A 25,449-nucleotide genomic window follows, 5' to 3' on the forward strand; every position below is an offset into this window, starting at 1 on the left:
CCATATCCTTGTGGTCCTCTCCACTTGTGCCGCACTCTTCAATATCTGCCTGTACTTAGGAAGTAGGAGCTTGGCCACGTGGTCAGATTTCCCAGTGCAGCTGTGGGATGGCTCACTAGGCATACTTGATAGTTGCATAACGGTTGTCGAGTGTGAATCCTCTGGTGTTACAGGTGACATGCTGGTAATAGCTCGGTCGGGTGCTGCTTCAAACTAGCCTGGTTGAAGTCTCGCACAATTATGGGAAGGCATTGGGTGTACCATTTCATGCCTGTTAATCACGGTGCACAATTCCTTCAGTGCCGGCTTGATGTCCGCCTGGAATGAGATGCAAACTGCAACTAGGATAACAGCGGCAAATTCCCTTGGCAGATAGTGTGGACGACACTTGACTGCCAGATGTTCCAGGTCGGGGAAGGACCGGAACAGAACCACTACATCTGAGCACCTTGTTGAGTTAATCACTGAGCAAATGCTGCTGCCTCTGCCTTTACCTGACTCTTCTGTAAGTATGAATGCAAGCATACTTTGGCAACGGACTGAGACTGAATTTAAGCTTAAACCCCTTGCAGTAACCTTGGTGGTAGGGAACGTTCTCGAAACAATTATCAGATGGAATTAGCAGTCATTTGGATAAGTGTGGATTGATTAGAGAAAGCCAGCAAGGATCCTGCCTAACTGATTTGATACAGGTTTTTGATTATGTAATTAAGAGAGTTGATGATAAAAATGCAATTAGCATGGTAAATGTAAACTTCCAAATGACATTTGATAAAGTGTTACATAATGTGCCTGCCATCCACACTGAAGGCCAAAAGAGAATATTGCAGCTTGGATAAAAAATTGGCAAAATAGCAGAGAAATAGTGAAAGGTGGTATTTGGACTGAAAATAAGCGTACAGTGCAATTCCCCAGGCTCACTGCTTTTCTTATATTGATGATTTGGATTTGACTGTACAGAGCATAATTTCCAGTGTTGCAGATGATTAAAAACTTGGAACTGGAGTAAATTTAAGGATTGTTTCAAACTTCAAGGAGATGTGGACAGGTAGGTGGAATGGGTAGATGGCAACAGATGAAATTTAGTACTGAGAAACGCATGTAATTTTTGCCAGGAAGAAAATAAGGCAATATGTAATGAGTACAATTCTAACAGATCTGGGGGTATAGGTGCATAGTTTGTTGAAAGTGGTAAGGCAAATTGAGAAAGTGGTTAAAATGCCCACGGCACTGACCCTTCTAAAGAGAGGCAAAAAGTACAACTGTAAGGAAGACGCAAGTACCTTTTATCAAATAATGATTCAGCTACAACTGGAGTATAGTGTCAAGTTTTGGTTGCCACATTTTGGGACAGATGTGAAGGCTTTAGAGAGGATGCAAAAGAGATTTACTAAAACAATTCCAGGAATGAGGGATTTCAGTTATGTGCACAGACTAAAGATACCAGGGTGTTCTTCATTGAACAGACAGGGTTATGAGGAGATCTGAAAAAAGATATTAAATATCTTTAAAGGTATAGACAGAGTAGATGGAGGGAAACTGTTCCCATTAGTGAATGGTTAATGAACTAGGGGACATAGATTGAAAGTGACTGGCAAAAGAGCTGAAAGTTACATGGCAACAATTATTTCTTTAAAAACACTGAGTGGTTAGGGTCTAAAGTTCAGCAATTGTGGGAGCAGATTCCATTGCAGCATTCTGAAAGGAAAGAATCACAGGGCTATGGGGAGAGGGCAAGGGAATTGTATTTACCATAAAGTGGATAGAGTCAATGCTGTTGCCATTTTGATTTTTGTTCTAAATTCTCTCATCAAAAATTACTTTTCACCATCTATATTATCAAATCCTTCATCTTCAACCTCAATTAGTTCACTGCTTTAATCTTCTATGCTCAAGAGAAGTCTTATGCAAATTGTGCTCATTTCAATCCTTTTGACTGTGATGTTATTTTCATACAGCCATGGCCAATATCTCCCTCCTGACGTACAGTTCCCAGAACTATATGCTGTAGGCCATATGGGGTATAACCAGAGCCCCTCAAGGCTTTAAACACAAGTTTCATTCCTTTTGAAAGAAAGCCCAAGATTAAAGTTTTTTTTTAAAAACATTCCTATCCACTAGATTTTAGTGATTTGTGAGCTTGCCCATTTCCACCACCAACCCCCCCCCCCCCCCCCAAATCTCTACTCATTAACAGTTCTTAAAGACTTTCCATTCACATCAACCTCTTGGATTAAAAGTACATAACCTCCTGCTTTCTCACAGTAAATTCCAGCTGCATGTTCACTTTATCTGTTGATGTCCCTACGCACATACACAAGTTCAGGCTCTCCTTTTTGTTAACCATCTCCAAAGGTTTGATGAATGCTTTACAGAAGTCCATAAAAATATCATCCTTAGACATGCTCTTGTCTAACCTAGTTAGCTTCCCAAACTATTCAGTTACTTTGTGACTTAATTTGAGGGACAAGTTAAGAAAACACTGCAATATGTTGAGCAGAACTACTAAAAGGAAAGACTGAAGATGACTCATGGGAGGTATCTAAAAGGGTACTGGATATTCACAATACAAGCTGTATACATACCTTTGAGTGAAGTTCTCTCATATAATTTAACCAATTAGTCAATATGAGATGTGAGAAATTGTAAGAAACTAAAAGGACAAATACAAAAGGCAAAAGTGAATATAAATCCTGTATGCTGAAAGATATATAGAATATTAAAATGGCTTGAAGGGCAAGAGTTGGAGATGGACTCAAATACAGAAAAAATTCATATGGTAATGCTAAATGAGAACTAAACATTGGAGATTCCAAGACCTCCTTTTCTTGAAATTATTGTCTCCTTTAAATCCCTTGAGAAAGGCAAGAAGGATATCACTTTAATGACTCATCTGAAAAGCATCATAAATGGAACTTATTGGCAAAGAACCACAATTTATAATTTAAAAAATCTTCAGGCAATACATACAACAGGATTTAATGACTTATTTCAAGATAAGTTCTTTGGCAATCACTGCAGCATCACATCAAAGATCTGGCCTACTGTGTAAAGAAATTTATGACTTGTGGGGCAATTATTCAGATTCTATAAATTCAAAACAATAACTGGGATAGAGCTATTACTATACAATTATTTAATCACATGCTGTGCAATACAAATGAGCAGTAGCAAGACTTAACCATCCATTTTCCTCTTCCTGTGGTGGATCATGTGAGATAATGTGGAATTTTTTCAGGTGGAAACATGTTTTACACCTTACAAATGGAAGGAACCCAAGCCTTATTTTTGTTTTAACTCCCATCATAAACTGAATAATAAACGTAAGAATGCTAATAAAAATTTTCTCAAAATAGCAAGTGGTACATTTTACAGTTTTAAAAGTACTAGTCATCTAGGAATACTAGAAATAGGGAATCAATCAGATATCAATAGTCCCAACAAAGCTGGATCTGTGATGCTTCCAATAAGTGGGGGAAAAAATCTCTCTTTGAGATAGAGTTCCCCAATTCCTCACCTTTCACCCTGCTAGCCTCTGTATCCAGCACATCATCTTTTATCATTTCTGCCAGCTGCAACAAGATCCCACCACCAGCCGCATCATCTCCTCTCTACCCCTTTTCTGCCTTCTACAGGGACCACTCCCGCCATGACTTCCTCGTCTGCCCATCCCTCCCCACCCAACCCTCCCTGACTCCTGTCACTTTCCCCTGCAACCACAGGAAGTGCAACATATGTTCTTGCACCACCTCTCTTACCACCATTGAAGGTCATAAAGAGCCCTTCCAGGTGAGGCAAAGATTCACATGCACCTCCTCTGAACTCTTCTACTACATTTGGTACTCCCAATGTGGCCTCCTCTACATCGGTGAAACCAAGTACAGACTAGGTTACTGATTTGCAGAGCCCCTGCGCTCTATCCACAAAGGCCATCACAAGCTCTTGGTTGCATGCCATTTCGACTCCCCCTTCCCATTCCCACACTGACCTGCCTGCCCTCAGCCTTCTTCACTGCCAAGGTGAGCCCCAATGCAAACTAAAGGAACAACACCTCATATTCTGTCTGTGTCATCTACAACCCAATAGTATGAACATTGAATTTTCCAATTTCAGGTAACCCTTTCCTTCTGCGATTTTTCTCCCCCATCCCCTCTCCTTCCAATTCACCTCCAGTCGTTTTTTTTTATCCTTCTTTCCCTCCCCCCCACCCCCCCCCCCCCAAACCATTTCCTGATTCCATCCACCAGAATCCCTCCTCCATCTGGTTCATGTTGTCACCTTACTTATCAGATACTAGTAGCCTTTGTTTCCACTTATCACCCTCCTAGTGTGTCCCTTACCCTCCCGTCCTTCCCCCAGCTCCATCTGCCCTTGTAACTCTCCACAGGTACCCTCCCCTCCCCTAACTGGCTTCATTTGCCCATCATCCTTCTCCCCTCCTCGATGCACCAATCACCTACTGGTCCTCGTCTCACCACTCCAGCTCTCCTCTTATATGGCTATCTTCCCTGTCCATTGTCCTGATGCAGCATTTTTACTTAAAACCTCCCACAGATGCTGCTTGACCCACTGAGCCTCCAGATTCCAGCATCTAGTCTCTTGTGTCTGTGATTTCTTTGCCTGCCTTATTTAAGGCCTCCATTTGATGACTTCAACTCCCAACAATCTCTTTCATTTCTTTCCTTTAATGGATGTCATTCATCTCAAAATAAAGCATTCAGTATACACAGGAAAATGGTAATATTTATGTCACAGACTTCCCACAGACAGTGACCATAACTCCTTGACCTTTACCATAGCCTTGGAGAGGGATAGGAACAGACAATATGGGAAAGTATTTAATTGGGTGGGGGAGGGGGGGTGAGATGGGAGGGAGGAGGAATTTATGATGCTATTAGGCAGGAACTTGGAGCGTAAATTGGGAACAGATGTTCTTGGAAGTGCACAATGGAAATGTGGAGGTTGTTTAGGGAGTACTTGCTTGGGATTCTGGATGGGTTTGTCCCATTGAGGCAGGGAAAGGATGGTAGAGTGAAGGAATGATGGTTGACAAGAGACGTAGAATATCTTGTCAAGAGGAAGAAGCTTACCCAAGGTTTAGAAAGCAAGGATCAGACAGGGCTCTGGAGAGCTACAAGGTAGCTGGGGGGGAGCTTAAGAATGGACTTAGGGGAGTTAGAAAGGGGCATGAGAAGGTCATGGCAAGTAGGATTAAGGAAAACCCCAAGGCATTCTACATGATTATATACATGAAAGAGGATGATTAGAGTGAGGGTAGGAAATATCAGGGATGGAAGAGGAAACGTGCTTGGAGTCAGAAGAGGTAGGGGAGGTCCTTAATGAATACTTTGCTTCAGTATTCACCAGTGAGAGAGACCTTGACATTTGTGAGGATTGTGTACGACAGGCTGATATGCTAGGGCACATTGACGTGAGGAAAGCAGATGTGCTGGAACTGGTTATTACGGGAAGCGAGGGAAGAGATTGCTGCGCCTTTGGCAATGACCTTTGTGTCCTCACTGGCCAAAGGAGTAGTGCCAGATGATTGGTGGATGGCAATATGTTGTTCCTTTGTTCAAGAAAGGGAATAGGGACAACCCTGGGAATTAGAGGCCAGTGAGTCTTACTTCAGTGGCAGGCAAATTACTGGAGAAGATTCTTAGATAGGATTTATGGGAATTTGGAGAAGCATACACTGATTAGTGACAGTCAGGATGACTTTGTGAAGGGCAGGTTGTGCCTCATGAGCCTGATTGAATTCTTTGAGGGTGTGACAAAGCACATTGAAGAAGGTACAGCAGTGGATGTGGTGTACATGGATTTTAGTAAGGCATCTGACAAGGTTTGGAAGGCTCATTCAGGAAGTCAGGAGGCACAGGATCCAGGGAAACTTAGCTGTGTGCATTGAGAATTGGCTTGCCCATTGAAGACGGTGGTGGTAGATGGAGTATATTCTGCCTGGGGGTTGGTGACCAGTGGTGTTCTGCAGGAATCTGTTCTGGGACCCCTGCTCTTTGTGATTTTTATAAATGACTTGGATGAGGATGTTGAAGGGTGGGTTAATAAACTTGCAGATGACACGAAAGTTGGTGGTGTTGCAGATAGTGTAGAAGGTTGCTGTAGGTTACAGGACATTGATAGGATGCAGAGCTAGGCTGAGAAGTGGCAGATGAAGTTCAGAGAAGTGTTAAGTGAGACACTTTGGAAGATCAAATTTTAAGGCAGAATACAAGGTTAATGGCAGGACTCTTAGCAGTGTGGAGGAAGAGGGATCTTGGGGGTCCACGTCTATAGATCCCTCAAGGTTGCTGCACAGGTTGATAGGGTTAAGAAGGTATATGGTGTGTTGGTCTTCATTAGTCAGGGTATTGAGTTCAAGAGCCACAAGGCAATGTTATAGCTATATAAAACTCTGGTTAGACCACACTTGGAGTATTGTGTCTAGTTCTAGTCTCATTATAGGAAGGATGTGGAAGCTTCAGAGAGGGTGCAGAGGAGATTTACCAGGATTTTCCTGGATTGGAGAGCATGTCTTATGAGGATAGGTTGAGTGAGCTAGGGCTTTTCTCTTTGGAGAGGAGGATGATGAGAGGTGACTTGATAGAGGTCTACAAGATAATAAGAGGCATAGATAAAGTGGACAGTCAGACTTTTTTCCCCAGGGCAAAAATGGCTAACACGAGGGGGCTTTTTTTTAAAATATACACACAGTGGTGGGTGTGTGGAATGCACTGCCAGCAGAGGAGGTGCAGGCAGATACATTGGGGACATTTAAGAGACTCTTGGATAGGCACATGAATTATAGAAAAATGGGAGGCTACGTGGGAGGGAAGTGTTAGATAGATCTTAGAGCACAATAAAATGTCAGCACAACATTGTGGGCCTAAGGGCCTGTACTGTGCTGTAATCTTCTATTACCCAGACACTTGCGTCATTTATCCAGTAACAGAAATCAAGTACATTACTCAAAGCTTTGCTTCTAAAGTTCAAAGACAAAAACTTTAATTGCATGTAAAATAATTAAAGTTGTCTCTGAAATGTAAACGTTATTTAAGATTTCAGCTAAAAGAAACAATAGTTAAATTGGAAGTTTAAAACAACAAATTTGGATCCTGTCAATAGCCTTTATTTCCATGTAAATTAACCAAAAGGAAGATCATTGGGATAGAAGCATCATGTTGTAGGAATGTGTTAACCTCAAAGGATAATTATGTTATCCAATATACAAAAGCCAATCAAAATAGCTGAATTATTTTAATTTTGTTTGCATATTCTTTATACTTCTAACCCATTACAATCTAGGATTTAAATTTGACTTTGAATAAATGAGCAATTAGAGCTTTCCATGAAGTCAAAGTGATCACAAATTTTTAAGCTTGAACCAACCATCAGAATGAAGTTATATTACCCCATTCTAGCTTCCTTACTGGAAAGGCAATCTACTCCCTGGTCCAATAATATTGCAATGAACTTGCTGTTGGAAAGTGAATAGGAGCTTGCAGAGATATTTGCTTCTTGATTTTCTATCCTTCACTCGACACTTCGTCAGAATAACTAGCAATGCATAGACGAGGCACGAGCTTAAATCCCACCAATGAATGACTGAGACTGATACTCCAACAGACCATTACTTAATCATTTGAGTAGACACCAGATGATTTGATGAAGAGGGTAGGGAAGCAACTTCAATAGTTCCTAAGTCACCCACAAGGGGTTATGGTGCAAAAAAAAGACTAGGTTGAGTAGCTTGCAGTTTGCCAACAGCAGGTGAATCCACCAATTATACAGTTATACAATATACAATTATTTCAAATATGCTACATGGTAATTAACTGTGGAGAGATATCATGGGCATTACCAAATATACTAAAATTCAATATCTTGTCCTATATGATGCTACCCTACAACCTAATCCATGTGCCCTCCCCCTCCCGATAAAAATTTCATCTCTGCAAATTAGCTTAAAATATTAACATTTCTGCAATGAAAAAAGGCCGTCATTTAAAGGATCAGCATATTCTTCCTTTATCTTCAAGGAAAATTGAACATTAAAATATTAGACAAAAAAAAATGTTACTTTGTCAACTGCTGAACATCCCATTAGCTGTGATTCATTTACAGCAAAGCACAATGCTCTGTTCATTTAATGTTGCATGGTTATAGAAGAATGTCTTGGTTGCAACATAAAGAGACCTCTGCCAGATCCAATCTTAGCAGCAAATGCATAGCACTAGTATAGCTGAAGTTATTTGAAGAATATTATTGCAAGACAATAGATCAGAAATAGTTACAATACAAAAGAAACTGTAGCATTCTAAAATAAACTCATTACTCATTTCAGCCAGTATAAAATTAATGCAATTTTTTGGCACAATATTGTGAAGTCAAATCCACAAACATGTTAAGTATTAAAAGCATCTTTCTGGAAAAAATAATGCAACAACTTTGCAGCATTCTGGTCCACTATACAATTTACTTTTCAGTCATTATAAGTAAATTATAAAATCATTTTTGATGGTCTGCAGCTATGAACATGGCATCATTTATGTTTCTCGTGTTTTCTTATCTCTCTTTTATCCAACCTTCTCAACATATCCCTGTTCTTTTCTCCTTCATGTACCTATCAAACTTTACCTTAAGATTTCGATGCTATTCACCTAAACCACCACTTATCACTTAACAGGTTTCACTCTGTTGATGGCTTGGGGTTAAATAGGATCTCCAGAATTAACTAGTGGACTTAATGATGACTTTCAGGTATTCACTTCTACAAGTTGTGGTGTCCATGACATGTTGAGACATTTTCTCTGCCCACCTTATCAAACCACTTCATAACTTTAAAAGCCTCTGGCAATTTCAGCTTTGCATGTACTCTGTTCTGGCATCATCCCTTTGAATTTTTATCCACCTTCTCCCATTCCTCTGTTACTCTATAATACCATGTACTGAACTACCTATCTAATCTAACCTTGCTTTTTTACAAGTTTATTATTATTTTATTTGCTTTGCAAATCTATCCAGTTGGAAACAAATCCCTGTGGTTGGCTGGCATTTTCATTACTAACTTATGCACTAATTTAGTTAATCTGTAGCACAAGATCCTCTTGCTCAACAAGACGTCATTATCAAGTGAGTGCATGGTCTCCTTAGGCTTCCTAGCAAATGATGCCCCTGCAGATAACCAGGCTTCATTTCGGAATAAAAGGCTTATTCTGTTCACTTCAGGCATTAGAAAACTGCAGAGGTTGGGTTGAAGGAGAGAGGTGTGTGAGGTTGAATATTCTCATTCTGATCTTGCTAGCATTGTATACTTTATTTTACAATGCAGAATTTGGTATTTATTTAAAGTAAAAACATAATATTTTACCTAGCACTTATGTTTGTTGACCTACGTTGTGGCTATTGCCCAACAGAGAGTCAAGTTTAAAATCTGAGCCTGTCTTTCAAAACCTTCAATGCCCTTAGCTCTTCCTACTTCTAACCTCCTCCAGCCTCTTCATCTGCAATTGCTCTGCTGCTTTAATTCAGGACTCTTGATTATCCCAACACTAGTGGATCTGCCATTAGGCATCAGAGTTTCAAGTTCAGGATATGCCTCCCTAATCCTCCCCATTTCTCTACTTCCCCTTTCTTCCTCAAAGATGTTGAATATGTCTTGCTTCTTTAACCAAGCTTTTGGTTACACATCCAAAAATCTCACTACATGAGTGGACGTCAACTTTACTTGATAACAATCCTGTCAAGTGCCCTAGATCATTTAGTTATGTTACAAACACTATTATAAATTCAAGTTGGTGTAGAAAGAGTCAAGGTAGCTTTTAAAACCAATTTTTGTTTCCTTCTACACCAAGGAACAGACATCCTCCTGAGTCCTACAAGAAAATCTATCTCTGGGTTTCAAATTCTGCACTACAATTCCTACCAAACTCCACTGCTGATCACTTGCATTGATGCCTGGAGCCAAATGATTTTAACCACTGCAATCACTGACCTTGTTTTGACAGCAACATCTCCAACTACACAGGCCCCAGGATAAGCTATAGCTCACTATCATGTTCACACTTAGAAAATTAAGGAAGAGAAGTTTTAAAAAAAAGACATCAATGTCTTTCCAAAACAGTAATATGGCATATAGCTTTTCAATTAATTTTAGAGTCACTTTATCTTCTAAATCCTTCAGAGTCAGCCTTGCCTCGTTCCTTATGTGATGGTACGACAGGGCCACATGTAGATAATTGAGCCATCTATATTCTAGTGCATCCGGCACTGAAAAATTCCCTATGATCCTTGCCATGAAAGGTATCAATTACTTGAGACATCTCCAAAGGAATGAATCGTCCTTGCTCATGATTTTCAGCCCATGTCCTTCTCTGGAGAACACATCATTATGGGCATCCTTCCCTTCCACAAGGATTTGAATGTATTTAGGCTCCACCTAGAGTTAGTGAACTGCAAACTGAAGAGCACAGTCAATGTGGGCTACTGTGGCCATATTATATCCGGATAGCAGTATCTCCTCCTTTGCAACTCTGCTGCCTCCTCTTTTAATGCTACAAGATTGGACGAAGTTAAGCTTAGCTTAAGTTGTCAACTGCATTTCCAAAGTGATGAGAGAACAAACTAACCATTGACAAAATTGGTTACAGTTATAGAGTAAAGATCAATAGGCTTTCATAAAGTAAATAATAACATGGATATCACAGGTGCTCTTAAACTTTTATCTGGAAATTAATTATTAAAAAATCATGTTTGAAAACCATTTACTGCAATCTACCTCTCTCATTCATTATGGACTGCCTTATAATTTTAGTATTAACCTTTTGCATTCGCATGTAGCAGAGAGACTTTTTCCCCATTTAAGTTAAAGATGAATAACAAAACAAAATGTTTATAACCCTTAATAACATGGTGGCTATTGGGTTAAGAGTTAAAAAGGGATTTAGCTTCTAGATAAGGTTTCCATTGGTAGCAAGTATTTTGGTACCAAGAAGCATAATAATTAAAGTCCTAAAAGAAGTGTTATACTATTTCTGAAAATAAAAGGCTTGTAAGACAACTTTTTTAAAACAAAAATTAATAAAAATCAGATTGCCTAAAATGAACTGACGGTTCTTACCTACGCGGCTGGGATCTGCGTTCTTCTTCTACACTATCCGCCTCCTGCAAGGTTTTAAAAGAAATGGAAAGAGTAAGAAAAACAATTTTTCAAAAAAAAAGTCCCCACAAAGGATAATACATTCAGGAATGAAACATCTAGACCAGAAAGATCGATTGGCATTACAGTAACAATTATCACAAAATGAAAAATAGTGTGCTATTAAGTGCCAGTTATATCTTTCCACAGTGAGCTTATTGGTGACAAAAATCAGGGAAATGAAACAAGCTGTCATTTTTACAATAAAAACAAAATGCTGAACAAAATTTGCAGGTCAGGTAGAATCTGTGGAAAGAGCATGTTAACATTTTAGGTCTGAGGCCTTTCATTAGGTCTGACCCTACACCATTTTTTGTATTTATTTCAGATTTTAAGCACCTGCAGTTCTTTTGATTGGCCTTGGGGAAAAAATGACAATGACAGAACAGCACAAATTGTCCACCATGAGTAATGAGCTATGTCCAAGTCTCAAGCTGTTGGACAAGTTGTACATTAATATTAATACATGCCTACACACTGACATTTTGGCAATAAATTCTAGATGAATGTCATTTGACCCAGAGAGCACAGAAAAACCAAATTCAACTGGAGACTACTATGGGCTACTTAGTCATGTTAAGTAGTAGAACCAAGTTTAAAATATTCTACAAACCAAAATTAAAAATGGGACTACTGTCTTAAATGCTCCCACAATCATTTGTTACCTTCTAACACTATTCAACTCTCCAAACCCAAATTCAGCTTTCCAATCTTTGATCTTCCCAGTCCATCAGAAGCAACTCAACCCCTCCAACTTCTTTCACCTCAGTAGCATTTTACATCCCATCTCCCTACCAATCTGTAAAGCTATCTTCCCTCCACGTTCCCAGTGCAACTTGCTTTACCGCAAAAGAAAATGGATTTTATCCTGTTTTAGTCTCGCATGCCAAGAGACACCGCACTCTTGCCACATATTCCACTGTTCCTCCTCTTCAGTCTTCTTGTCCATCTAGCCTCTTTATATGAGGCTGGGAGAGAGAAAGAAGGCAATGAAGCCAGGCCTTCTATTTATGTGAAAGAAAAAGTTCCTTTTGTTGTTTTTTCCTTTTTCTTTCCTATCACTCACCCTAATGACCTTCTTTCCAGCTGTTTTCCTGATGGTCTGAACCCATACTATCCCCAGTGACTGCAGAACAGTTTAAATTATTTTTCCCCACTTGTTCCAATTTATTTTTTCCTAAAATGAATATACAAGAACCCAAAAGCTTCAATAATTTGTGTAGCAACTTATACTGGCCTACCACTAGATGGTAGCAAAAGAAAGAATAGAATTTTCCCAATCTCATTAATTATCTCAAATCAGGAAAAAATTATAATTCTGAGTGAGCCCCTCTGGCCTAACATACTTGAGGCAGTGCATTGGAATTATCTATTCTAAGCTAATTAACTGATATTTTCTTCATAATTTTAATTTATATATATATATATATATATATAGATTTATGTCAAGTTCCTTTGTTCTGATGAAGGGTCTTCAACTTAAAATGTTATTCTATTTCCTTAATGCTGCCTGGCCTGCTGAGAGCTTCCAGTATTTTGTTTATTTTTCAGATTTCCAGAAACTGTAGTTCTTTGATGTTTCTATTCTTATCTATCCAGTCAAAGCCAGTGAATCAACAACAATGATATCCAGTACTTGTTCCTTTATCTCTAATGGCCCCCTCCTACCTTACATCTACATGCTGCCCCTCACCGATATCATCAGAAAACAGCATCAGTTTTCATATGTACACTCATGGCACCCAGCTCTACATCACCTCTCAAACCCATCACTCTGTGTCTTGTCAGGCTGTTTGTCCAAGCAGAAGTATCCTCCAATTAAATATTCAGAAAACTAAAATCATGGTCTTCATTCCCAGTCTATTCCCTAACCACTAACTCCATTCCTAGCTGTAGAAACTATGAAACTGAACCAGATTTTCACAACCTTGGTACCATATTTGATAGAGTGACAAGCTTTGAACCTCATAACCATGCCATCATCGAGACTGTCTCGTTTTGCTGTCTGTATACTGTCAGGCTCTAACCCGATCTCAATTCATCTGCCTTTATTACCTTTACCCGTGCCTGACTGGTCTCCTTCCTTCAATTCTTTGTCAGCTCAAAGCTGACTAAATCTCAGATGCCAAAGTTCAAGCCTGCACCAAATAGTGTTCATCCATCACTCTAGTGCTTGCCAATCTACATTGGTAGTCATTTTAAAATTTTCACCTTTGCTTTCATATCCCTCTTTAGTGTTACCTTCTATATTTTATCTCCTGCAGCCCTATATCTGCACTTTAATTCTGACCTCTTGATCATCAGGAAATGTGCCTGTTCCACCATTGGAGGCTGTACCTGCAGCCACCAAGGCCATAAACTCTGGAATTTCCTCCCTAATTCTTTTTCCTCCTTCAAGGCTCTCCTTAAAAGCAAAACTTTAACTGAGCTTTTGGTAATCTGCCCTAAATATTTTGTTTTGTATACAAGTTTTAATTTTCATTTAATGTAGCAAAACTGGAGCACTATCAAGACACTATAAATGCTGAGTGATTGTTTGAGTAAAATATCAGATACAGGGAGCTTAAAACCTAGATTCTTCTGGCACAGAAAGCAATAAAGGAAACAGAAGCACAGGTCAGTCATTCAGTCCCTCGTGCCTGCTCCACCATACAACAGGATTGTGGCAAATCGGTGTCGCTGTCACCTTCCTGCACCAACCCCATAACCCTCAATTCCCTAAATATGTAAACATCTATCATCACATACTGGAAAATTAATACATATTAGTTTGCTTTAGACAAATGTAATTTTTTACTTATTTTACTACAAACTGACAAAACTCATCAATGCAAATGGGTCACTTGGCAAAACAGAGATAATAAGAACCTTTTCAAAAAAAAAGCAGGAATAGGCTGTTGCTGAGCCAGTCATGACTGATCTTCCACCTCAATGCCATTTCTCAGCGTGATCACCATACCCTTTGATTCCCTTACTATCCAGACATCTATTGATCTCTGCTTTGATGAACTCAATGACAAGAGTCTCTACAACCCTCAGGGGTAGAGAATTCCAAAGGTTCACCATCCTCTGAATTTTTCCACCTCTCAGTATTGAACAGACTACCCCAGGTTTTCAAACTGTGCTTACTGGTCCTAGACTCCTCTTTCATGGGAAATATTCTCCCTGCACCGCTTAACAATTTTAATTCTGATGAGAACTCCTCTCTTTCTTTTAAACTTGGGAGAATACAGTCTCAATCCACCTATCTCTCCTCACACAGCAAACCCGCCATCCCAGAACCAATCTTATGTACACTCACTCTAGTATATCCTTTTATTGGTAAGGAGGCCAAAACTATGCATATTACTTAAGATGGAGTCTCACCAAGGCTCTACAAAATTGCAGTAAGAGTTCCCTACTCCTGTAATCAAATCCTTTTATTATAAAGGACAACATACATTTGCTCTCTAAATCACTTATTAACTGCTAAACCTCACCTTGCCTTCAGTGACTTGTGTACTCTCTGAACATCAATACCATTCAATCTCTCACCATTTCACATATACTCTGTTTTTCCATTATGTTCACCAAAGTGGAAAACCTCAAATTTTTCTGCTGTATATTCCACCTGCCATGTTCTCATCCATTCACTCAGCTCATCTATCCCCCCTGAAGCTTATTTACATCCTCCTCCGTACTTGTAATCCCACCTAGTTTAGTATCATTAGCAACTTTGCAAACATGACATTTGGTCCCCTCAGCCAAATCATTGATATAGATTGTGAAAGCATAGTCCCTGCAGTACTCCACTAATCACAGACATTTCTACTCTTTGCTTTCTGTCTGATAATCGGTTCTCTATCCAAGTCTGTTTGTTACCCACCCCCCCCCCCCACTCAATTCCATGTCCTCCAGCTTTATTGGCCAACCTCCTAAGATAAGACAATATATTTATTTATTAGTCACATGTACATCAAAACACAGTGAAATGCATCTTTTTGCATTACTGAGAATGTGCTGGAGGCAGCCCGCAAGTGTCGCCACTCTTCCGGCGCCAACATAGCATGCCCACAACTCCTAACGTCTTTTTTGGAATGTGGGAGGAAACTGGAGCACTCGGAGGAAACTCACGCAGATGGGACTTTAATCAAAAGCCTTTCAAAAATCCATTTACATCGTATCCACTGGTACCCTTACCTATTCTATCAGTGCCATCTTCAAAATACCTCAGCAGATTAGTTAAACATGATTTACCTTTTTATAAATCCATGCTAACTGTGCTCAATCCTACTATTCCTTTTCCAAAAGGGTTCTATTATTACATCTTTCATTATAAATTCCAACAATTCCCTAACAATGACGATGGGGAACTATGGACCCTTTAGCCCTTTTTCTCTCTCCTTCCTTTCTCAAATCATGGGTTCCTATTTGCTACCCTCCATTCCACAAGGACAATTCGAGAATCCATAAAACCCTGGAAGATGACAAATAAAGCACTGGGTATCTTTAAAGCCACGTCCTCCTAAACTGTGATGTGGATCACTGGGTCCTTGGAATTAATCTGCTTTCAAAGTCATCAACTTCTCATATCATTTTTAAACTAATAGTTAATTTCTTCAGTTCTTTATAATTGATAGACTCTAGATTCTCTAATATATCTGGCAGGTTTTGCATTTCTTTTATGAATAAAGATAAACAGTAATTGTTGAATTCTCCTGCCCTATTTTCCATTACAAAAACTGTCCTGTCCCTATATGTAAGGGACCCACATTTGCTCTCTCTAAATCATTTTATTTTAAAAAACAATACATTTATAAAAAGGTCACAGTCAGGTTTTGTGTTCCTTGCCAGTCTACTCTCATATCATGCCTTTCTTTATCAATTTCTTGGTCTGCCTTTGCCGAGTTGTCAAAATGTTCTCTGTCTTCTGGCAAATTTCTCATCCATCGTGGATGAATCACTTTTCTCTTTGGATTTTAGTGCCTTAAGAGGAATGTATGCAATCTGTGTATTATTTCTTTGAATGCTAATGACTGTGTGGCCACAATCATATCTTTAAGTGTTCCCCCAATCAACCACAGGCAATTTTCTTCTCATACCTTCATAGTTTTCTTTGTTTAGCATTAAGATCTTGGTTTTTCCATTGAGTTTCAAAGTGATGCATTCAATATTAAAATTCTGTACATCGGAGACAGATTTGTAAAGCACAGATACGGGTCATTTGGCCCACTGAGTCCATGCTGATGGTCAACAACTAACCTACACTAATCCCATTTTATTCTCCTAATTTTACCATCAACTCTCTCCAGATTCTAGACTAGGGAAAATTTACAGTGGCCAATTAATTTACCAATCTGCACAACTTGGAAATGGGAGAAAAAAACTGAAGCACCCAGGAGGAAATCCACAGTCACAGGGAAAAAGTGTAAATTCCACAGAGACAGGACTGGAAGTCAGAACTGAACCAGGGTCACTGGAGCTGTGAGGCAGCAACTCCATCAGCCGTGTCACTATGTTACCCTATATTATGTCATTCTTCTCCAATGTTTGCAATAATAAGGTATAGCTTGTCAAATGTTCATTTCTTACAAAACAGATGTGCTCAAGAAAAACATTTAGATTTTAGAAAAAAAATTTGCTCTGTGTGCCTGCCATACTAGAGATATTTACAAAAAGCTACTTATTTCTCAATTGATTCCATCAGAACTTCCACTGGATAGTGGTGTCAGTATCTTCACTGTGTCACATGGTCAAATAGATGACAAAATCTGGAGTGTGCATTTGGTGACATTGCCACCAAAGGACCAAGACGGTAACACACCTTGTTTGGCTGCTGGACAGACAGCCAGTGGGCATTTCATAGTAGAATGGTAGGTGTTTCTTATGCTATTTCCCCAATACAAGGAAGTGTTTAGAACTTTAAACATTGTGATTTTCAAATGCCAGCAATGGAATGTTCAAACATCAACTTTACCTCCTTGACCGCCATACATTGATGGTAATTATGAAACTAAAGTCTGCAAGCCTTCAGAGGTTGACTGAATCAGACAGTCACAGGATCATACAACACAGAAACAGGCCTTTAGGCCTATCATGTCTATGCTGACCTTTTTGCCCAATACACTAATCCCATTTGCTCGTTCTGCTGGGTTTGTATCCTTCTCCTTGCCTAGTTAAGTGCCTGTCTGTCTCTGTAACGTAGTGATTGTATCCGACTCCACTACCTCCTCTGGCAGTGAGTTCCTGATATCAACCACTGTTGAAAAATAATAAACCTCTACCATCAAATCCTCTTTAAAAGTCCTTCCTTTCACCTTAAACCTATGCCGCCTTGTTTTTGGTAGCCCTACCATGGGAAAAACACTTTGATTATTTACCTGATCTATACTCGTACAATTTTATATACGTACATCAGGTCACCTTTCAGCCTCCTTTGCTCCAGAGAAAACAAACCTAACTATCCAATCTCTTCACATAACGGAAATCTTCCAATCCAAGCAACATCCTGATGAATCCTCCCTGCACTCTCTCCAGTGAACCACATCCTTCCTATAGTGCGGCAATCGGAACTCCATGTAACACTCCAAATGCAGCCTAACCATTGTTAAGTAAAGTTGCAACATAATATCCCACCATTTATATTCTGTGCCATAACCTAAGGCAGCCTTCTTCCCCAACCTCTCTACCTGTGTCGCCATTTTCAGTGAACTATGGACTTGATCCCCAAGTTTCCTCTGTTCATTAACATTCCTTAATGCCCTACTATTTACTGCACATTGTCACGAACCAGCAACAAAAGAAACACACTGAGCATGATTCAGTGTTAAAAACTTTTATTAATTACTACTTATGATAATACATAAAATAAAAGTTAAAATGTTAGTATGTTAGAATTCAAAAATGTTAAACCTGGAACGTTAACCCCTAAAACTAAACTCTTCGTGTGTGTGTGTGTGGCAAAGTCCCAAACTCCAAGTTCAGGAATGGGTCTTGAAGTTCAGTTCCGCAAGCCATAAGGTGAAACATGAGCAAAGGCTTCTTCAACAACCACCGTTGTCTGAAGATAAGATGTAGATGTAGAGAACATAGAGAGAGTAATTACGAAATCCAAATGTTCCACGATGGAACCCAAGCGACACTTCAGTGTTTACTCGGTAGTGACTTCCTCACCCCGAAAAGCATCCGAATCGTGGTCGTCCACACACAAATACCTGTTTCCTTCTACAGGTCAGCAACAAAGTGAACTCCACCGGATTACTTCCAATTTCCATACATGGATTTCAGTGGCAGACACAGTTATTGTTTCCCATCCATCGATAGAGAAAACTAGCAGGCTGGTGTCTCTCTCCCTTTTCTCTCTCTCTCTCCTTCTGACTTCAACAACATCATTACATCCTTTATCTTCTATTGACGTAAGCATGCCCCACACACACACACTATCTTAAAGGGACATTCACTGATTCCGTAACAACATGTACTATTACTGTTTGATTTCCCAAAATGCTTCACTTTGCACTTGTTGGAATTAAATTCCATTTGCCAATGCTCACCAACTTTCCATATGATCTACATCCTATTGTAGCCTTAGACAACCTTCCTTGCTATCCACAACACCATCAACTTCCATGTAATCTACAAATTTACTAATCATACAGCCTACATTCACATCCAAGGGTCTCAGCACTGATCACCACAGTACACCACTGGTCACAGACTTCCAATCAGAAAAGCATCCTCCCACCACTACCAATCCTACTTTGTATCTAATTAACCAGTCCACTTTGGATCCCATGTGCCTTAACTTTCTGAACCTGCCTACCATGCAGGACCTTGTCAAATGCCTTAGAATCCACAGAGACAACATCTACTTCACTGCCTTCATCAATCTTCTTAGTTACCACCTCAAAAAAGCTTAATCATATTAGTGAGGCAGGATCTTCCCTGCACAAAGCCATGATGACCATCCCAGATCAGCTCCTGCCTTTCCAAATGTACATACATCCTATTCGTTGGGATATTCACCAATAATTTCCCTACCACTGACGCAAGGCTCAACGCCTGTAGTTACCCGACTTATCTCTGCTGCCCTTCTTACATAAAAGGAACAAAGGATGTCAGCTATCCTGCAGTCTTCTGGCACTTCACCTGTGACTGACGATGATGCAAACATCTGTGTCAGAGCCCCAGCTATCTCCTCCCTTGCTTTCCATAGCAACCTGGGATAGATTTCACACAACAGCCCTGGGGATTTATCAACCCTTGGGCATCTCATAACACTTCCTCCTCCTCAATACTGACCTGCTCCAGATTATCTACATACCCCTCCCCGAACTCACTATCTTCTATGGCCTTCTCCTTGGTGAATACAGATGAAGGGAGGGGTTAATTGAGTTGAGTTGAATGGGTTAATTACTGGAACATTTTGATTTGCCCATTAATATCAGAATTGTGGATGAGGAATCAATAAAAAGCAATGGTGCCAGATGAGGGAATACTAGGTTATCTATTGCAGTATTTCTTCGTTCATTGTATAATAATGTGAAAAGCATAGTGATTTACTGTGGCACTCTGGCAAACAGTAGCTTTGATTTTCACCATAAATGCAAATGTGCAAGAATAATATTGAAAGATGTAACAAAAATTGTGCAAGTACCATTTTCCGTCCGCAGTAACCAAAATAGAGTTTGATCTCAAGAAACACTCCATTTAATAAAATGAAGCTGTGATACTTTTCTAAAAGAAAACATGCATTAAATCTTGCCAATCTATAGGTTGTTTGAGATGCTTAGAGGTAAAAATTAGGGTGAAGGCAAATGTTTCATCAAGAATGCAACAATGGAGATAATGAGATATTTCAATATAATTGCATTAATGTGCAGTTTTCTGAAGATTTCTTTTTGCGTCCACACAAAAGCGCATTTTCTTAAAATTGTTCTGCTGAATATTAATTAACTCTGGAATATAGGGAAACTGAAGGTTTTCAGTAAATTTTCAGTAAATTCACAATTCTAGAAACATTGTTTCTATTCATTATAGAATGGAAAAAAAATAGCCACCCTCATGTCAGCCTTCTTCCTCAATTCACCTTCAACATGGCAATGCTTTTCTGACAAACACTAATCACAACATCCCTAAGGAATTGCTTGTCACTTCGGCTCCTTAGTTATCAGGCACCAGCTGGTTTGTCTTGTCTGTAAGCCTTTACATTAAAAAAATTACTTAACAGATCAAACAGCTAGGAGATATTAGAAAAAATTACTGATACTCACATCTCCAATACACTTGCACTTCAATCAAGTTAATTGAAACAACATAAAAAAAATTAGACTGTTGTCGCAACAGTACTGTATGAAGTTAATCACTGTATACAGTGACAAGCTATTTAATTCAGATCACTGGAACAATGGAATATTTAATATAACGTTAGTGTTTTTCTTTCTTTCCATCTATTTCCATCACCTCCACCCCCCCCCCCCCCCCCCTCCCTGATATTAGGCTCCTAACTTGGTTTTCGGCACACAGGTGCCAGATGCTTTCTGGCATCTCTCTCAAGAGACTGTTACTTGCATAAACCATGAAATTGAATTCTGCTGCTTATTGAAGCGCAGGAGTCATCACATCTAATTGTGATCCTTTTCTCCCTGACAACCACATTAGCATCCTAACCCAATGTAATGAGGCTAATGGAACCATTCCCATCACCAAACCTCTTGCCATCAATTGACATATTAAAATGGGGTTCAAAAATCACACTTGCTCCACCCCATCCAGCGTAAACACTAGCCTTTAAAAATACTGATTTTTTAAAAATATAAAATCAAACCACGTATTAAAAAAATGGATTTTCAACAAAGCATCGGGTTTTTATGACCCATTTTTCCAATGTGGCCACATAGCTCAATTATTTCAGATTAATGAAGTTAGCATAAGAAACAGAACATCATGTAAAAATTCTCACATTTAAAATGGTTAGCCAATCATTCCTAATGTGCACAAGTGAACCCTGCCAATAATGTGTCTTCTTGAGGACTAACCATTTAACTATAAACTGCAGATGTGCACTTGGAAATTCCTACCCTGCATTAATTTTCAAAAAGCACAGCTTCTTATAACTCAAGACCCTGCTTCCATTTCTGCCTCTTCCAGGATCCACTGTTGTTGACCAACTCCTGCCTCTGATGGGAAGCATCAGGATTCAGGGGTTTACAGGGCAATCGCTGCAATTTACAAATCCACTGAAATTGTATGTGCAATTTTTTTTAAAATCTTCTGTCGCAAACTTCTGCTTAAATGCAACCTCTGCCAATCGTTACAGTCTTTTAGAGTTCTCATATCTATAATGCTATTTCTTTATATCGTCTTTTGTGCCTTCTGCTTTAGCAACACTGCCTTCAGCAACTAGAATCCTATCCTCTGCAACTTCGTCCCTAAATTTTGCTTTAGCACCATTTCCCTGAACCCAAGACAAACATTTCTCAGCTTTCTTGCCTTTAAAAGCCTTTGTAAAAGCTTTTTGACCAAGCTATCATCTCACCTACTATCTATCTGTTCCATTCCTGGCAATAACATCAATTTTGTGTTTAAGTACTTTTGCTGAAATGAGAAATAGCACTTTATAAATGTTGATTGTTCCTACAGTGTTGTCATTAATATGACAGGAGTGAAACTCTCAAGCCTTCCTCACAAACCTCAGGCGATTATATCCTATTCAAAGCAAAGACCAATTCATTTACTTCTGTCCTCACTGATACTAAGACAATATTCCACATGGCTTCAAATTTTAAAATATTTACCTCTGAATTTAATATTCAATCCCTTGCCCAATCCTCCACTCTCCATTTCCCCAACATCCTCTCGTTCTCTGTTTTTGGTACATCATCCAACCCCTCTATCAGTTTTCTTGACTTTTCAAATGTGCTTCTAGCCAGCTTCTGCTCCATAAGCTACGGTTTATCCTGGGCACAAATTATCATAGTCTATACCGGCTGCTACTCACTCGTGAGTCAAACGTAAAATCTTTATCCTCGCGTACAAATCCCACTATAACTTCATTGCAATTTTAATTTTCACTTCTCTATCTTCTATGAACATCGCTTCTTTCAACACCAGACCCCTTTCTATTCCTCCATCATGATGGCCGCTCCTTAACCAACAATATTGCGCCTTTAGATTTCCCTCTGCACACATCTGTCCTCCTGCAATTAAACCTCTTTTCCTTCTTCACCATACTAATTCTTTCAATTTTAGAGAGACAGCACAGAAAGAGGGCCCTTCAGCCAAGTCCATGCCAATCATCAAGCACCACTAATTCTACTGAAACCCATTTTGATTTTTTCCCACTTAAAAGTTACTTTCTTGCTATAGTGCAGTTTGAGGCATCTGCATTGGAGATCTACAGACATAAAAATGGTTGATTTATGATTCATCACTTTTTTAAGCAGGAAAAGGGATAATTGAACTCAGTTCTACCTTGGCTTGTAAAAATTATTTAGGCACTGTAAAGACAGCATTTGTCTTTTAGAGTTTGAACTTACACTGAGGTATGTGTGACTGTGACTTACTATTGTGTGTGTTTATTTTAAATCATTATCTATAATGAAAGGGGATTAGAAGATCGTGAGAAATAAATTTCCCAACACGTACATAAGGACAGCATTTTAATTCTTTAGTGTCAGATTATTTTTTTGTTTTGGAGAAAGACTGGCCATTATAACTTATGGGAATGTAGGAAGCAATAACTCCTGTACAGATCAGGTAGAATAAAAAGATTATCAAAACACCTCCACATCGCTAAGGATAAAAAAAATTACACAAGATGAAAAACTTAATTATGAGGTCTAATTAAACCATTTCTTTTTCTTCTCTCTTCCTTAAGTTGCCAGTATTGTTTGAAACCTAGATTTCCAGAACAATAGCTAGAGCTGTTTCTGCTTTTGAAGATGAATAATGAGCAGAGATGGGGTGATAAGAAGACAATACAGATATGGTCAGGTACTCTTATTACCATGGATGAAAATTAACTTTACAATCCATGTGCTGTAGTTATTCAAGCAAGATAAAAACTTGAGTGTTCAATTTCTATCTGACCTGCTTAATAACTAGATTTATAATTTCAAAAGAAAGCCTTTGGCAATACCAACCCAGAGTAAAATGGTCATGTTCAACATGGAACTCAAAATACCAAGTGTTGCCATTCTACTTAATCATATTTTATACTACAGCTGATCTAATTTTACTGAAATATTCACACAAGGGAGACATTACAGGTCGAACTTTTCTTTACATAAGTGGCCATTCTAATGTCATTTGCAATACTGAATAATGATAAATACATAGTGTTCATCAGCATAAAGCCTTTGTCCCACAATGGTGATTCTATCGTCCATTCTTGAACTTGGATCATCTTAACATTTGCTCCAGCAGCTATGCTGTTTTTTGCAAATGATTTTCATAATTTGTTATGTATTGCTGAGAGCAGCAAGTACAAGAAAGCCATTGCCACAACAATACTAGTTTTGAAAAGGCCCATTACTCCCTCATTGAGGAAACAGGATGGCTTATAATTTTTCAGGACGCAGGACAACCAAGTCAGAGGAAAACAAATCTCATGGTAAAAATACTTACTCATACAGCACTTGATGTTCTCTTCATGAACTCACTCAAAACACATGTTATGAGAAGATACCATGCATGAAAATGTCTTTCCAGGTGCAATTATTAATAAAAACATTTAACAGAAGATTCACGTTGCAGGGAATTCTTTTCACATGGCTTCATGAATGAGTTCTTGTAGACGAGAATCAGAGTACAAGAGGATATTGGGAAAATAGAGTGTGGCAGGCGCAAGGGATTGGATATTAAATTCAAAAAGTTTTTTTTACATTTGAAGCCATGTGGAATGTAAATGAATTAGTGTTTGCACCTTTGCTTAGAATAGGATATTCTATGAAAGTTCATTCATGAATACTTGTATGTAACTTATGATTCAGTATCTCAGGTGAGCTAGAGACCAATTCATATATGAATTGGTCATTGGGTAAAGTGGGACAAGAATACTCATACATTAACAGGATGGACAGAATCTTAGAATCCTATCTAATGGAAATAAAACGAGAGTAAAAGTAGGAACCTGTGGCAATTTTTTTGCAGTTTGAACTCTGGAATGTACTAGTTGTAAAATTTACTTAGTTATTTAAGTATAGCACTCAATTCCAATGGAAAATAATTTATCAGTACAAAAGCAAAGAAAGCAATGGGATTGCAAATATTGCAATCAATCAATAATGGAGCACACCTACATTGGTGTTCAACCTGTGTGCTTTCACAGATCAACAGACTCAGAGTCAGCCTGCAATAAATCACCTCGGATACCTATCCAACACAAAATATTAAAATCAAATCAAGACATTTATTCTGTGTCAGGATTACCTTAAATTTTAAATGGTTCAATTCAACAGAAGTTATAGCACAAGAAGTGATCAAATACTTGTTGAACATCTTGGTGTTTAGTTCTAGTTATTGACGTGCTTTCGGTGTAATGCCAAGCATACTAAAGTCAATGCTATGAAATTATATAATGAATATCAAGCACATGTAAACTATACTAAATCCTCATTATCCACAAGGGATAGGGGAACAGATTTCCAGCAGATTGCAAAGTGCACAGACCAGCAAAAGGACCTCTCCTTTGTACTCAATACAACCCCTCCCAATAAACATAAATATTTGCTACAAGTGAAGTTTTTTTTAAAAAAACTGCAAATGCTGGAAATCTGAGATAAAAACAGAAAACACTACAAACCTCAGTAGGTTAGGCAGCATCTGTGGAAAATGAAAGTGTTAACATTTCATACCGTCTAAAAGCATTAAAACACATTAATAAACATATCAAAAAGTGTTTAAATACATAGAAGGAAATGATATTAGCTAACAAACTAATTCCAAAGAAGCTTGAATGCAGAGGTAAATTTTGAAATCAAGGTGCAGCTCTGTAAAGGAAGATCACTCTCAATCAGAACAGTACACAGCAGGGAGCCACCTCACACAAGTAGTCTGGAAACTGGTCACTGCTTTTATATAGACAAAGTTCCTCAATGTGTATACGTATCTTGATATATAGGTTTGAAAGAAAATCAAGATGGGGCCTCAGGTAGACCTCGCAAGTATGGGGATAGCAAATTAGCAGATAATGAAGACTGAATATGTAGTCATTTCATATGCCAATCATGTCACCAAACACTTTCACAATAAATTAAACTCCTTCCTTTTCTGCC

At 38.8% G+C, this 25,449-nt stretch overlaps 1 protein-coding gene across 1 annotated transcript in view; it reads right to left on the reverse strand.

Moving 5' to 3' along the window:
• The window catches only part of ssh2a (slingshot protein phosphatase 2a), a 113,782-nt gene that overhangs the window by 66,931 nt on the left and 21,402 nt on the right, over positions 1-25,449 (reverse strand). Inside the window, exon 2 of the mRNA XM_052036013.1 lies at positions 11,117-11,160. Coding sequence (XP_051891973.1) covers positions 11,117-11,160 — 44 coding nt within the window. The remainder of the gene's footprint in view (positions 1-11,116; positions 11,161-25,449) is intronic.

Source organism: Pristis pectinata, chromosome 21, assembly GCF_009764475.1.
Source record: "Pristis pectinata isolate sPriPec2 chromosome 21, sPriPec2.1.pri, whole genome shotgun sequence".
NCBI lineage: Eukaryota > Metazoa > Chordata > Chondrichthyes > Rhinopristiformes > Pristidae > Pristis > Pristis pectinata.